The sequence below is a fragment of the Puntigrus tetrazona genome, chromosome 8 (assembly GCF_018831695.1).
Source record: "Puntigrus tetrazona isolate hp1 chromosome 8, ASM1883169v1, whole genome shotgun sequence".
NCBI classification, from domain to species: domain Eukaryota; kingdom Metazoa; phylum Chordata; class Actinopteri; order Cypriniformes; family Cyprinidae; genus Puntigrus; species Puntigrus tetrazona.
In genome coordinates, this window is record NC_056706.1 from 1,647,632 (window position 1) to 1,662,867 (window position 15,236).

General features: G+C 40.7%; 1 protein-coding gene and 2 long non-coding RNA genes across 3 annotated transcripts; 1 reads left to right on the top strand and 2 right to left on the bottom strand.

The window, feature by feature from the left end:
• The first annotated feature begins 846 nt into the window (after positions 1-846).
• Positions 847-1,987, top strand: LOC122350660. The gene is made up of 2 exons (XM_043247341.1): positions 847-908; positions 1,006-1,987. The coding sequence occupies exons 1-2, from the start codon at positions 847-849 to the stop codon at positions 1,598-1,600; spliced, it is 657 nt and encodes a 218-aa protein (XP_043103276.1). The 3' UTR covers positions 1,601-1,987.
• Positions 1,988-3,288: 1,301 nt separating this feature from the next.
• Positions 3,289-7,379, bottom strand: LOC122350073. Its single transcript, XR_006251559.1, has 2 exons — positions 5,538-7,379; positions 3,289-4,026 (listed from the first exon to the last, which is right to left on the bottom strand). It is a non-coding gene; the product is annotated as an uncharacterized LOC122350073 (long non-coding RNA).
• Positions 7,380-10,106: 2,727 nt separating this feature from the next.
• LOC122350074 lies at positions 10,107-12,361 on the bottom strand. Its single transcript, XR_006251560.1, has 3 exons — positions 12,290-12,361; positions 10,574-10,669; positions 10,107-10,500 (listed from the first exon to the last, which is right to left on the bottom strand). It is a non-coding gene; the product is annotated as an uncharacterized LOC122350074 (long non-coding RNA).
• Between the last annotated feature and the right edge of the window lie 2,875 nt (positions 12,362-15,236).

Below are 15,236 nucleotides of genomic sequence, written 5' to 3' on the forward strand. Positions count from 1 at the left end.
AAAAAAAAAGAAAAAAAAAAAGATGGAAATCTAGATTTTTACATTTTATGAAGTCTATAGCGCTCTGAATAAACAATTTAAACAACCATGAAATTAAACAAATGATGTCAATAAAAGAGTTCAGATTCAGAAGAGCAACTGCCATTATGGTGTAGCAGACTTGGATGACTCATACATCCTGTTATGCCAACAGACTAAACTAAAATAGAAACAATACTAAGAAAATCCATCAGCAAGCAAGCAATTAATAGCTGTCAGCATATTAACACAGTTTCTTCCTGTTTAATTCACCATTGTGTCTGAGTCGATAACTTGCCCATGCAATTCACCCCACTAATTAAGTTCAAGAGAAAAGAAAGCACAAATAAGCTGCTCTCCTTAAAGAGTTTTACAGGTTTTCTTCATTTTTATTGTAGCATTTTTGTCTCTCATAAGTATAAGGAATAGAAAATCAAATGTATTCACCTTCAAGCCTTCAAAGATTTGGAGAAATTTAGAGTAACATCACTTGATGCTCTGCAGTGAATGTGTAATGTCAGAGTACAAATCCACTTCATTGTTAGTTCATGCCAGCTTAGGTACATTAAGCAATATTAACTAATAGATATTTTATTCTCCTCTCCAGTACCCTGGCATAGACTTTCCCGATGAGGCTGAAGAGTGTGATCCCCTATAGTTAGCACACCCTCCGGTCCCCTTCTTAAAAAGAGGAACCACCACCCCAGTCTGCCAGTCCAGAGGTACTGTCCCCCACGTCCACTCGATGCTGCAGAGGCGTGTCAGCCAAGACAGCCCCACAACATCCAGAGACCTGAGGTACTCGGGTCAGTGACCTCAGCCAGGGTGATGGTCGAGTCCTCCCCTGGGTCCCCGGTGGAAGAGTTGGCAGGATTGAGGAGATCCTCAAAGTATTCCTTCCACCGTCTGACAATGTCCCCAGTGGAATTAGCAGATTCCCACTAGCACTGTATACAGTCATGGCAGGGCACCGCTTCCCCTTCTGAGGTGTCAGACAGTTTGCCAGAACCTCTTTGAGGCCATCCGTTTTTTTCCACCGGTACCTGTCAGCTGCCTTAGAAATCCCACGAGCCAACCAGGCCTGATAGGACTCCTCCTTCAGCTTGACGGCATTACTTACTTCTGGTGTCCACCACCGGGTTTGGGAGTTGCCGCCACAACATGCACCAGAGACTTTATGGCCACAGCTCCAGACGTCCACGTCGACAATAGAGGTAGAGAACATAGTCCACTTAGACTCAATGTTTCCAGCCTCCCTCGGGATCCGGTCAAAGTTCTGAAGATCTCCCTAACAGGGGTCTCTGCCAAACATTCCCAACAGACTCTTATGGTACGTTTTGGCCTGCCAAGTCTGTATTCGTCCGATAGTCAAACCTCAGCTTCAGAAGGAACAATGCGGCTTTTACCCTGGACATGGAAAACTGGACCAGCTCTATACCCACTTCAGGGTACTGGAGGGTTCCTGGGAGTTTGCCCAACCAGTCCACATGTGTTTTGTGGATTTGGAGAAGGCATTCGACCAGGTTCCTCACTGTGTCCTGTGGAGAGTGCTCTGGGAATACGGGGTAATACGGCCCATTGATAAGGGCTGTCTGATCTCTGTATGATCAGAGTAGGAGCTTGGTTCGCATTGCCGCCAGTAAGATAGACTTTTTCCCAGTGCATGCTGGACTCCAACAGGGCTGCCCTTTGTCACCGGTCCTGTTCATTATTTTTATGGACAGGATTTCAAGGTGCAGCCGGGGGCCAGAGGGGGTCTGGTTTGGTGACCACAGGATATCGTCTCTGCTTTTTGCGGATGATGTTGTCTTGTTGGCTGCATCTGGACAGGACCTACAGTGTGCAACAGGGAGGTTTGCAGCTGAGTGTGAAGCGGCAGGGATGAGAATCAGCACCTCAATCAATCTGAGGCCATGGTTCTCAGTCGGACAAGGGTGGCTTGCCCCCATCAGGTTGGTGGGGAGTTCCTGCCCCAGGTGGAGAAGTTTCAGTATCTTGGGGTCTTATTCACGAGTGAGGGGAGGATGGAACGAGAGATCGACAGACGGATCGGTGCAGCTTCTTTTCATCACAGCCCAGTGATACACAACAAATTGAGAATCTAACAGAATGCATAGTCAATATAAAAAACTGGATGCTAACTTAATGCTAAATTCTGAAAAAAGGAGGTGCTAATTATTGGACCTAAAAACCCCACATTTAATAATCTAGAACACAGTCTAACTCTTGATGGCTGCTCTGTTAAATCTTCATCATCAATTAGAAACCTAGGTGTGCTGCTTAACGGCTATGTTTCCTTCGAAAACCATGTTTCTAGCATTTGGGGGTTTTTTTAGCTCAAAAATATGTCCAAATTACGACCTATGCTGTCAATGTTAAATGCAGAAATGTTAATTCATGAGTTTATGACCTCGAGGTTAGATTATTGTAATGCTTTTTCGGGGTGGTTGTTCTGGACTCTTGATAAACAAACTTCAGCTGGGCCAAAACACAGCAGCTAAAGTCCTTATTAGAACTAGGAAGTATGATCATATTCAAAGCCCTGAATATGAACTCTGGCTGTTTGATAATACAAAAAATAGGGGATCTGCGGGCGGCAGATCCTTTTCGTGTTTTGCACCCAAACTCTAGAACAATCTCTCTAACTCTGTTCAGGAGGCAGACACACTCTGTCAGTTTAAATCTAGATTAAAGACACATCTTTTTAACCTAGTCTACACATAACACACCAACAGACTTTTATTATTCAAATCCATTAAATCGTTGTTGGCTGCATTAATTAGATCAGCCGGAACCAGGAACTCTCCCCATAACACACAATGCACTTGTTTACATCGTAAAAAGAATGTCATCTATGCTAATATTAGTCTTGTTTTATTCTTATTCTGTTTCTAAGTTCATATCCAGATCAGATGGTGGATCAGCACCAAGACATGGCTTTTATCAAAGACCAGAACACATAGATGAACTGAGTGGACAAATCACTGGATAAGTCCTTTACACAATCTGACACAGCTGCATTTTAAGTTGAACTAAGTCTAGTTTCCCCCAAGGTCTGTATGAATGGGGTTTTGGTTCCTTGCCGCTGTTGCCTCTGGCTTGCTTAGTTGGGGAACTGCATTTAATAACACACTGTTCAATCTCGCTCAGTCGCTACAACCCATTACTGGATGTTGTTATTATTCTCATTATTTACCTATTGTAACTAATGAACCATTGAATAAATAAAAATGTGGATCAATTCTGTGAAATAAGGCCAGAACACAACTCTGATGAGCAAGTGATCTCTTTACTTACAGTGTTCACTTACAGCTGCACACTACAGGAGGAGCAGTGTTTTGATGCAGTAACTTCATCCAGCCACAAGAGGTCTCCATGTTCTTAAAAATACATATGTAGCCAAACTTACTAAAGGTACTTATGGGAAGGTTTCAAGAACTAAACACTGGTTAGTATAACAGGGCTGGACTGAGGATGTTTTATACAGCCTGGGAGCTTAGGGGAATTCATAGCATAACTTATGATAAAGGGACACACATATATTGAATGAGTCATATTGTGCTTGTATGTTGTGAACTGTGATTTGTTACAAATGCTGTTGGAGCAATGTATCAGTATTGTCAGATTTTTTTGGATGTTGATCTGATCTGAACTGATCTGTTTTGGTTGGGTGGGATACGTGATGGTCTGAGTTTGTTTGTGCACTGAGTGTTTCTAGTACTTTTTAATGACTGGGAGATGTTGAAGTCAAATGGCAGCATGTAGAAATCCTTCGCTGGATCCGAGAAAGAAACAATGATCTTTCAAACAAATGCTCCAGCTGCTCGCAAGATATCAGCTAGAAAACAAATCCCACAGAACAGAAGAGTAAGTCAAATATCGCAAAGCATCTTTATCATGGAGATTACTTACTATCCTTCCAGTTTAATACTCTTCAAGAGGTTTTGTGACGCATCTGACTGATGGCTTAGAGAAGCTTCCCATCAATAATGTGCTCCGTCACTGAGGCTGAAACACACACACACACACTCACCTCAATTATACATACTCAGAAACACATTATGTACCAAATGTTTGTAAATGAAATACTTAAAGCTGCAGTTCGTAACTTCTGGCGCTCTAGAGAGGAACATTATATCTGGAGCTTCTTCTCTCTGTTAATGTTGATGATGAATCACACGGTTACTGGAAGCTCCGCAGCGGTAGGCTTCTAAATAGTCAGAGTATAAACACTTATCACTATTTAGTCACCCTTGAGAAATTCCAAATCTATATGAATTTCTGAAATAAGTTTGTAACCAGGCTATTTTTGACCACCAGTGACTTCCATAGTAGGAAAAAATATACAATGGAAGTCAATGGTGACCCAAAATGGCCTCTTTTGCAAAAAAAAAAAAAAAAAAAAAAAATTCAATTTCTTTTGAGTTTGACAGAACAAAGAAATTCATACAGCTTTGGAACTTCTCAAGAATGAGATGGTGACAGAATTTTTTGGTTAACTATTTCTTCAAGGACTGCAGCTTTAAAAATGCTACATTGCCGTGGTAACGAGTGATCACCATGAGCTAGAGGCAAACCACATGAATCGCTGAGAGCTGTTCAACATGTTTCAGCTAACGGATTAAATCAACCGTCATCAGAAGGGGTTTTCCAGCCCAAAGTGGATCCAAGAAACATCAGGCGATGAACCTCCTGGAAACCCAACTGTAAAACAATTCTAGCAACATTCATCAAATACTTTCTCAAGGTACTGTACTTGATGGAGAGGAAAAATACAGGGCTTTAACAGATGATGTCTTTTCAAAACAGTTCATGAGTTTCCATAATGTTTGCTTCCGTATATTTAAATCTTCTGGGCCTGTATTTGTGAAAGATTTTAGTGCTAAGAGTTACTCCTAGTGACAAAATTCTAAGAAAACTCTAAATTCTAAGAATGTGAGTGTTTCCTTTTAGAATAAAAAACAAGATCTTAAGACTTAAAAGGGCTCTTAAGGGTCAGAATTGTTGGGAGTACAGACGAGGAGTTTTAAGACACTTAAATCGCATTTATATTAATATAAATATTTGAAAATGTTTACTCAAGAAGGAGAAAAAAGACACATTTTCATTTTTAGACCCTTTAAGTTTTATTTGAGAAAAATAAATCAAAGTGCCTTTTTTAAGGTTTTGAATAAGAACGTTTTTTCAAGACCAGGATCTTCCAAATTCCTGGAGGGTAGGTTTTGTGGTATTGAAGGGGCACCCTTTCCGGGTCTCAGTAGACAGGTTTTTAGGTTCTGTGTAATAAAATCTTTTCAAGACCAGGATCCTTTTAAATTTTTGGAGGGTAGGTTTTCAGGTTTTGTAAAGATACCCTTTCCGGGTCTCAGTATCCATGTGTTTAATAAAATCTTTTCAAGACCAGGATCTTTCAAATTCCTGAATCAAGGTGCTCACACCTAAATAAATCTGGCACACAATCACACCCAACTTCCAGTAGCTCAACTCAGTCGAGAAGATTTGTGTCAAGTCGAACACACCTGTATAAATCTGGTTGACTGCCTCAATGCTCCGGAACACCAATGAAACAGGCCTCAGTACCTCTCTCACGGGACTCATCCATTGCCGCATGTTTGACAAAATCCAAGCTGGCGAGTTTTCGGTGGTGGTTGGTTCAGATCTAGACCTGTTTAGTAATGGCATATCTTTTGCGTCTGTAGACTTGCTGTAAAAAAGATTAGGTTTCTAGAAAATTCTACGAGAGGAGATAATCAAACGTCAGCCTGCGTTGTTCATCAAATGGTAATGACTAAATACACTGAAGCGGTTACAATATGTCGGCTTTGTCTCCACCCACTTCCGTGCTCATTTCCGCTCACAAGCAGCTAAAGTGGTGCGCTATTTAAGTTGTAAAGCCATCACAAAGAGATAAAAGCATTTGCAGTTGTGCACTGCTTCCCTTTCATACCAGCAATACCATCTGAGAATGTGTGAGAAAGTTAAACAATATCCAATAAAAAGTCGCAGATCTGATATCAAACAGAAGATGACACGATTACTAGCATAACCAATCAGAACACAGTAAACAAGAGGACCAGTGAGAACATGACACACACACCAGGCAGAGAACAAGAGAAAAACAGATTACAAAATAAAAGACATGAACATGAACCCAAACTCGGTGTTACAACACTAATGAAAACGAAAATAATAACTAATATATTAATTTTGAACGTTTAAAATTCTTAAAACATTTTTCATTTTAATTCTCAGAGTAAGATATATCACCTATATCATATATCATTAATTGCGAGGGAAAAAAATAATTCTGAGTCTAAATCATAAGAATGTATTTTTCTTTATTCTGTCAAGGACTGCTATTTTCTTCAGGAATTACAGAATATGTAAAAGCTGTAATATTTCACATACCCTCTTTCTCCAGTTCACTCACTCCACAGCTTTTCACCTTGAATTTGGCCAGATTCAGTGCTTTGGCAGCGCTGAGAGGGAAAACACACACAGATGAGTGTTTTTATTGTGCATCAAACACACACATGATGCTGTAAGAGAGCTGATCCAACCTCTGCATTGGTGTTCCTGATTTATAATCGATGTCCAGCACTATAGCTTCAGGGCGTTTTGTTAATGTTGATTGCTCTATTTTGATTTTTATATTCAGTTGAGTTTATGTGGATGTTTATGTGTGTATTGGTTGGAAAAGGGAATCAAAACTTACATAAAACATTTTAAAACGTGGTGTAGGATATGTATGGATGTTATTGTAAAGACTAAATCAATCTCCTACAGACTTGCTTTCATTTGCATAAAATAGCAAAACAGCAATACCCCTGATAAAGGCCTAAAATTCTGGTCCTTTCTATGATGGAAGAATTGGAGAAGGCAAATGGGTAAAAATAAAAGGTTGATGGTATAACTAGAGTAAACAGAATGATATCTTAGAAATTCATAAACAGCCTTGTAGAACAGGTTTATCAATGAGACACACCTGTACAGAATTAAAGACAAGCACACTGTGACTCATTCAGTACACGTGCTCTACAGGTCTGTTTGTGAATACAGAAGAAAATAAAACACAAGGAAACAGAACAAGACAGGGAGGGCTTAGGTTAGTTAGTGGTGAGGTTATGCATTTGCTAGGATGGAGCTTAGATGTAGTGAAGGTAGGGGAACCAGTCTGAGACTGATGTCCTGAAACTGCCATCAGAGACTATATGGTGCTTTGACTGAGATTGAATGTACCTCAATGTGAAAAAGGTCAATAAATAAAGAGCAGAGGGCCGTAACTGAAGTACTGTATGCACAAAATGCTTAGAACATTATTGGAAGGCTATATCAAAACTAAGCACTATCTTTTGTTGAGACTATTTCACTCGAACGGCTCTTTATCTGGAAGGCTCAATTCAACGCATAATAAAGCACAAGACAAGTTCTTTGGATTTTAGCTTGCAAGGATTGTGGCTTCGGGTTGCAAGAGGGAGAAAAGCAGATTTCTCTCGTTTTGCCTCCGAAACTAAGATCACAAGTAGCTTTATTTATAGAGGAAAGGACAGGACAAAATAAGTAAAAGCAAATGGCAAACAAGGGTTTCAAATACGTTCGTCGTAAAAGTTATCACTTGCTACATTCAAATTCAAATTTTATTTGTCACATACATTTATGGTACGACATTCAGTGAAATGTTCTATACAACCGTCCAGCATCAAAATAGAAAACAAAATTTAAATATATATATAAAATATGAAAAATATGTATAAAAATATGTATAAAAAGAAGTGTGCAAAGTAAAGTATAAAAATAAAATAAAGTACAGAATATAAAATATAAAGTATAAGATATAAAGTGTAAAATGTAACGTGGCTGTGCGAATGCCCAATGCAAAGTGACTAGTGCAATTGTCCAAATGTAAGTGGCGAGTATCTGGGGAAAGAGAGGGTGAACATGGGAATCCCGGTGATTAGGTGCTGGGTGTTCTCTGGTTCAGACTCCGAATGGCCTGCATGGAAGAAGCTCCTCCTCATTCTCTGTGTTTGCCTTCAGGGAACGAAAGCGCTTTCCTGAACGCAGCAGAGAAAAGAGTCCATTGTTGGGATGGCTGAGGTCTTCCACGATCTTCCTGGCCCTGGTACAGCACTGCTTGTTGTAGATGTGCTGCTATGGTGTATAGGGAACTATGGTGTTGAACGCTGAACTATAGTCCACGAACAGCATTTTCACATAGTTCCCTTTCCTAAAATCCAGGTGGCTTGTGGTTGTGTGGAGGAGGTGTGTGATGGCATCCTCCGTAGACCGGTTTTGGCGGTAGGTAAACTGTAGTGGGTCGAGTGTGTCCGGTAGTGATGCGGTGATGAAGTCTCTGACGAGTCTCTCGAAGCACTTCATCACTACAGACGTCAGAGCTACAGGGCGGTAATCATTCAGGCAAGATGGTTGAGGTTTCTTCGGCACAGGAACAATGATGGACTGTTTGAAACACGAGGGGACTGTAGACTGTTTCAGGGAGAGATTAAATATCTCAGTGAACACCGGTGCTAGCTGGTCAGCACAGGCTCTCAGAACCCGACCTGTGATGCCGTCAGGTCCTGCTGCCTTCCTGGTGTTCACTCTCCTGAATGCCCTCCTTACGTTGTGCTCCGAAATGGTGAACGCGATTTCCTCTCCGGCTCTCTTGGCGTGCATGCTGTTCATCATACCGCTAGCGGCGCTAGCGTGATTAGCGTGATTAGCTGCAGCCTCGAAACGAGCATAAAAGTTATTTAGCTCATCTGCCAGAGAAGCATCCGCGCTCTCCACTCTGGAGGTTGGCGTTTTATAGTCCGTGATGTTTCTCAGTCCCTGCCAAAGGCTCCTAGAGTCACTGTGTTGAAACTGTGACTCTAGTTTCCTCCCGTAGCGCCTCTTTGCCTCCTTTAACGCTCTGCGAACGCTGTACGACGCAGCCTTGTATTCAGTCATATCCCCAGTGACTATCCCCGTGTTATAGGCTGCGGAGCGGGATCTCAGAGAGTCGCGGATAGTTTTGTCTACCCACGGGGCTTCTGATGACGGTTTTCTCTACCGTGTCATCCGCTAGTTTCCCGATGAATCCCACCACCGCTTCCGTGAACACGTTGACGTCCTCGGAGCTACACCTGAACATGGCCCAGTCTGCGTCATCCAAAGCGTCCTGCAGAGCGGCCACCGAATGGTCAGACCAGCGTGACACCTCCCTCTGTACCGGGGCTTCCTGTTTCAGCCTCTGTTTGTAAACAGGTACGAGGAAAATTGCGGCATGGTCCGATTTACCAAACGGTGGGCATGATTTTGCCTTGTAGCTCTCTCTGAAGGGTGTGTAGCAGTGATCCAGTGTCCTTTCGCCCCTGGTGGGGCAGGTGATGTGCTGGTGAAAGTTCGGCAGTGCGCGCTTGAGGTTTGCACTGTTAAAATCCCCCAGCACAATGAGTGCGGCGTCTGGTGTGTTGTGAGGTGGTCGTGTAAGTCCCATATTGCAGTGTCCATGTCCGCTTGAGGTGGAATATAAATGGCGCTGACTATGACCGAGCTGAATTCCTGTGGAAGATAGAAAGGGCGACATTTGATCGTCAGAAATTCCAGGTTTGGTGTGCAGGAGCGTGAGAGAGGAACAACGCGCTCGCGCTGTCGCGCACCAGCGGTTGTTCACCATCAGACACACTCCACCTCCCCGTGTCTTCCCCGACTCCATTGTTCTGTCCATGCGTTAAAAACAAAGAAAAACTCGGCCGGTTGTATGGTGTGGTCCGGTACCGCTGGGTTCAGCCATGTCTCGGTGAAGCAGATGAGGTTGCAGTCCCGAATGTCTCTCTGGAACTTGATCCTTGCCCTGAGGTCATCGAGCTTGTTTTCCAGAGACTGGACGTTGGCTAACTGGACACTAGGTAGGGGAGCGCGGTGTGAGTGTGCCCTCAACCTCGAATAATAGCAAGTAATAGCAATCTTATATAAAGAAAACCGCGCAGACTATCCAAAATACTAACAATTAACAGATATCTTAGAAATTCAATATCAAATATCTATATCAAAACTAAGCACTAGAGTTCTGTGTAAAGTGATTGTACTGAAATCGGCTGGATTATATTTTTGCTGATAAACTGGTTAGTAAAACAGGGCTTGATTGAGGATGTTTTATACAGCCTGGGATCTTAGAGGAATTCATAGCATAACCTATGATAAGGGGACACACATATATTGAGTCATATTGTGCTTGTATGTTGTGAACTGTGATTTGTTACAAATGCTGTTGGAGCAATGTATCAGTATTGTCAGATTTTGTTGGATGTTGATCTGAACTTTGGTTGGGTGGGATACGTGAGGGTCTGAGTTTGTTTGTGCACTGAGTGTTTCTAGTACTTTTTAATGGCTGGGAGATGTTGAAGTCAAATGGCAGCATGTAGAAATCCTTCGCTGGATCCGAGAAAGAAATAATGATCTTTCAAACAAATGCTCCAGCTGCTCGCAAGATATCAGCTAGAAAACAAATCCCACAGAACAGAAGAGTAAGTCAAAATATCAAAGCATCTTTATCATGGAGTTTACTTACTATCCTTCCAGTTTAATACTCTTTGAGAGGTTTTGTGACGCATCTGACTGATGGCTTAGAGAAGCTTCCCATCAATAATGTGCTCCGTCACTGAGGCTGAAACAACACACACACACACACACACACACACACACACACACACTCACCTCAATTATACATACTCAGAAACACATTATGTACCAAATGTTTGTAAATGAAATACTTAGCTGCTGTCCGTAACTTCTGGCGCTCTAGAGAGGAACATTATATCTGGAGCTTCTTCTCTCAGTTAATGTTCATGATAAATCAGGCGGTTACTGGAAGCTCCATAGTGGTAAGCTTCTAAATAGTCAGAGTATAAACACTTATCACTATTTAGTCACCCTTGAGAAATTCCAAATCTATATGAATTTCTGAAATAAGTTTGTAACCAGGCTATTTTTGACCACCAGTAACATAGTAGGAAAAAATATACAATGGAAGTCAATGGTGACCCAAAATGGCCTCTTTGCAAAACTTTTTAAAAAAAAAAAAAAAAAAAAAAAAAAAAAAAAAAAAAAAAAATTAATAATTTCTTTTGAGTTTGGCAGGACAAAGAAATTCATACAGCTTTGGAACTTCTCAAGAATGAGATGGTGACAGAATTTTTTGGTTAACTATTTCTTCAAGGACTGCAGCTTTAAAAATGTTACATCGCCGTGGTAACGAGTGATCACCATGAGCTAGAGGCAAACCACATGAATCGCTGAGAGCTGTTCAACATGTTTCAACAAGAAACATCAGGCGATGAACCTCCTGGAAACCCAACTGTAAAACAATTCTAGCAACATTAATCAAATACTTTCTCAAGGTACTGTACTTGATGGAGAGGAAAATTGCAGGGCTTTAACAGATGATGTCTTTTCAAAACAGTTCATGAGTTTACATAATGTTTGCTTCCGTATATTTAAATCTTCTGGGCCTGTATTTGTGAAAGATTTTAGTGCTAAGAGTTACTCCTAGTGACAAAATTCTAAGAAAACTCTAAATTCTAAGAATGTGAGTGTTTCCTTTTAGAATAAAAAACAAGATCTTAAGACCGTGTAAAAGGGCTCTTAAGGGTCAGAATTGTTGGGAGTACAGACGAGGAGTTTTAAGACACTTAAATCGCATTTATATTAATATAAATATTTGAAAATGTTTACTCAAGAAGGAGAAAAAAACAGACACATTTTCATTTTTGGACCCTTTAAGTTTTATTTGAGAAAAATAAATCAAAGTGCCTTTTTTAAGGTTTTGAATAAGAACGTTTTTTCAAGACCAGGATCTTCCAAATTCCTGGAGGGTAGGTTTTGTGGTATTGAAGGGGCACCCTTTCCGGGTCTCAGTAGACAGGTTTTTAGGTTCTGTGTAATAAAAGCTTTTCAAGACCAGGATCCTTAAAATTTTTGAAGGGTAGGTTTTGTGGTATTGAAGGGGCACCCTTTCCGGGTCTCAGTAGACAGGTTTTTAGGTTCTGTGTAATAAAATCTTTTCAAGACCAGGATCCTTTTAAATTTTTGGAGGGTAGGTTTTCAGGTTTTGTAAAGATACCCTTTCCGGTCTCAGTATCCATGTGTTTAATAAAATCTTTTCAAGACCAGGATCTTTCAAATTCCTGAATCAAGGTGCTCACACCTAAATAAATCTGGCACACAATCACACCCAACTTCCAGTAGCTCAACTCAGTCGAGAAGATTTGTGTCAAGTCGAACACACCTGTATAAATCTGGTTGACTGCCTCAATGCTCCGGAACACCAATGAAACAGGCCTCAGTACCTCTCTCACGGACTCATCCATTGCCGCATGTTTGACAAAATCCAAGCTGGCGAGTTTTCGGTGGTGGTTGGTTCAGATCTAGACCTGTTTAGTAATGGCATATCTTTTGCGTCTGTAGACTTGCTGTAAAAAGATTAGGTTTCTAGAAAATTCTACGAGAGGAGATAATCAAACGTCAGCCTGCGTTGTTCATCAAATGGTAATGACTAAGTACACTGAAGCGGTTACAATATGTCGGCTTTGTCTCCACCCACTTCCGTGCTCATTTCCGCTCACAAGCAGCTAAAGTGGTGCGCTATTTAAGTTGTAAAGCCATCACAAAGAGATAAAAGCATTTGCAGTTGTGCCCTGCTTCCCTTTCATACCAGCAATACCATCTGAGAATGTGTGAGAAAGTTAAACAATATCCAATAAAAAGTAGCAGATCTGATATCAAACAGAAGATGACACGATTACTAGCATAACCAATCAGAACACAGTAAACAAGAGGACCAGTGAGAACATGACACACACACCAGGCAGAGAACAAGAGAAAAACAGATTACAAAATAAAAGACATGAACATGAACCCAAACTCGGTGTTACAACACTAATGAAAACGAAAATAATAACTAATATATTAATTTTGAACGTTTAAAATTCTTAAAACATTTTTCATTTTAATTCTCAGCGTAAGATAAATCACTTATATCATATATCATTAATTGCGAGGGAAAAAAATAATTCTGAGTCTAAATCATAAGAATGTATTTTTCTTTATTCTTTCAAGCACTGCTATTTTCTTCAGGAATTACAGAATATGTACAAGTTGTAATATTTCACATACCCTCTTTCTCCAGTTCACTCACTCCACAGCGTTTCACCTTGAATTTGGCCAGATACGGTGCTTTGGCAGCGCTGAGAGGAAAAACACACACAGATGAGTGTTTTTATTGTGCATCAAACACACACATGATGCTGTAAGAGAGCTGATCCAACCTCTGCATTGGTGTTCCTGATTTATAATCGATGTCCAGCACTATAGCTTCAGGGCGTTTTGTTAATGTTGATTGCTCTATTTTGATTTTTATATTCAGTTGAGTTTATGTGGATGTTTGTGTGTGTATTGGTTGGAAAAGGGAATCAAAACTTACATAAAACATTTTAAAACGTGGTGTAGGATATGTATGGATGTTATTATAAAGACTAAATCAATCTCCTACAGACTTGCTTTCATTTGCATAAAATAGCAAAACAGCAATACCCCTGATAAAGGCCTAAAATTCTGGTCCTTTCTATGATGGAAGAATTGGAGAAGGCAAATGGGTAAAAATAAAAGGTTGATGGTATAACTAGAGTAAACAGAATGATATCTTAGAAATTCATAAACAGCCTTGTAGAACAGGTTTATCAATGAGACACACCTGTACAGAATTAAAGACAAGCACACTGTGACTCATTCAGTACACGTGCTCTACAGGTCTGTTTGTGAATACAGAAGAAAATAAAACACAAGGAAACAGAACAAGACAGGGAGGGCTTAGGTTAGTTAGTGGTGAGGTTATGCATTTGCTAGGATGGAGCTTAGATGTAGTGAAGGTAGGGGAACCAGTCTGAGACTGATGTCCTGAAACTGCCATCAGAGACTATATGGTGCTTTGACTGAGATTGAATGTACCTCAATGTGAAAAAGGTCAATAAATAAAGAGCAGAGGGCCGTAACTGAAGTACTGTATGCACAAAATGCTTAGAACATTATTGGAAGGCTATATCAAAACTAAGCACTATCTTTTGTTGAGACTATTTCACTCGAACGGCTCTTTACCTGGAAGGCTCAATTCAACGCATAATAAAGCACAAGACAAGTTCTTTGGATTTTAGCTTGCAAGGATTGTGGCTTCGGGTTGCAAGAGGGAGAAAAGCAGATTTCTCTCGTTTTGCCTCCGAAACTAAGATCACAAGTAGCTTTATTTATAGAGGAAAGGACAGGACAAAATAAGTAAAAGCAAATGGCAAACAAGGGTTTCAAATACGTTAAATCGTAAAAGTTATCACTTGCTACATTCAAATTCAAATTAAAATTTTATTTGTCACATACATTTATGGTACGACATTCAGTGAAATGTTCTATACAACCGTCCAGCATCAAAATAGAAAACAAAATTTAAATATATATATAAAATATGAAAAATATGTATAAAAATATGTATAAAAAGAAGTGTGCAAAGTAAAGTATAAAAAATAAAATAAAGTACAGAATATAAAATATAAAGTATAAGATATAAAGTGTAAAATGTAACGTGGCTGTGCGAATGCCCAATGCAAAGTGACTAGTGCAATTGTCCAAATGTAAGTGGCGAGTATCTGGGGAAAGAGAGGGTGAACATGGGAATCCCGGTGATTAGGTGCTGGGTGTTCTCTGGTTCAGACTCCGAATGGCCTGCGGGAAGAAGCTCCTCCTCATTCTCTCTGTGTTTGCCTTCAGGGAACGAAAGCGCTTTCCTGAACGCAGCAGAGAAAAGAGTCCATTGTTGGGATGGCTGAGGTCTTCCACGATCTTCCTGGCCCTGGTACAGCACTGCTTGTTGTAGATGTGCTGCTATGGTGTATAGGGAACTATGGTGTTGAACGCTGAACTATAGTCCACGAACAGCATTTTCACATAGTTCCCTTTCCTAAAATCCAGGTGGCTTGTGGTTGTGTGGAGGAGGTGTGTGATGGCATCCTCCGTAGACCGGTTTTGGCGGTAGTGGGTCGAGTGTGTCCGGTAGTGATGCGGTGACGAAGTCTCTGACGAGTCTCTCGAAGCACTTCATCACTACAGACGTCAGAGCTACAGGGCGGTAATCATTCAGGCAAGATGGTTGAGGTTTCTTCGGCACAGGAACAATGATGGACTGTTTGAAA

Excerpts from the sequence above, each read along its gene's own strand:
- LOC122350660 (XM_043247341.1), top strand. The coding sequence starts at position 847 with ATGGTCGAGTCCTCCCCTGGGTCCCCGGTGGAAGAGTTGGCAGGATTG. Across the intron at positions 909-1,005 it reads GGATTGAGGAGATCCTCAAA|GTGTCAGACAGTTTGCCAGA; the intron begins GTATTCCTTCCA and ends TCCCCTTCTGAG.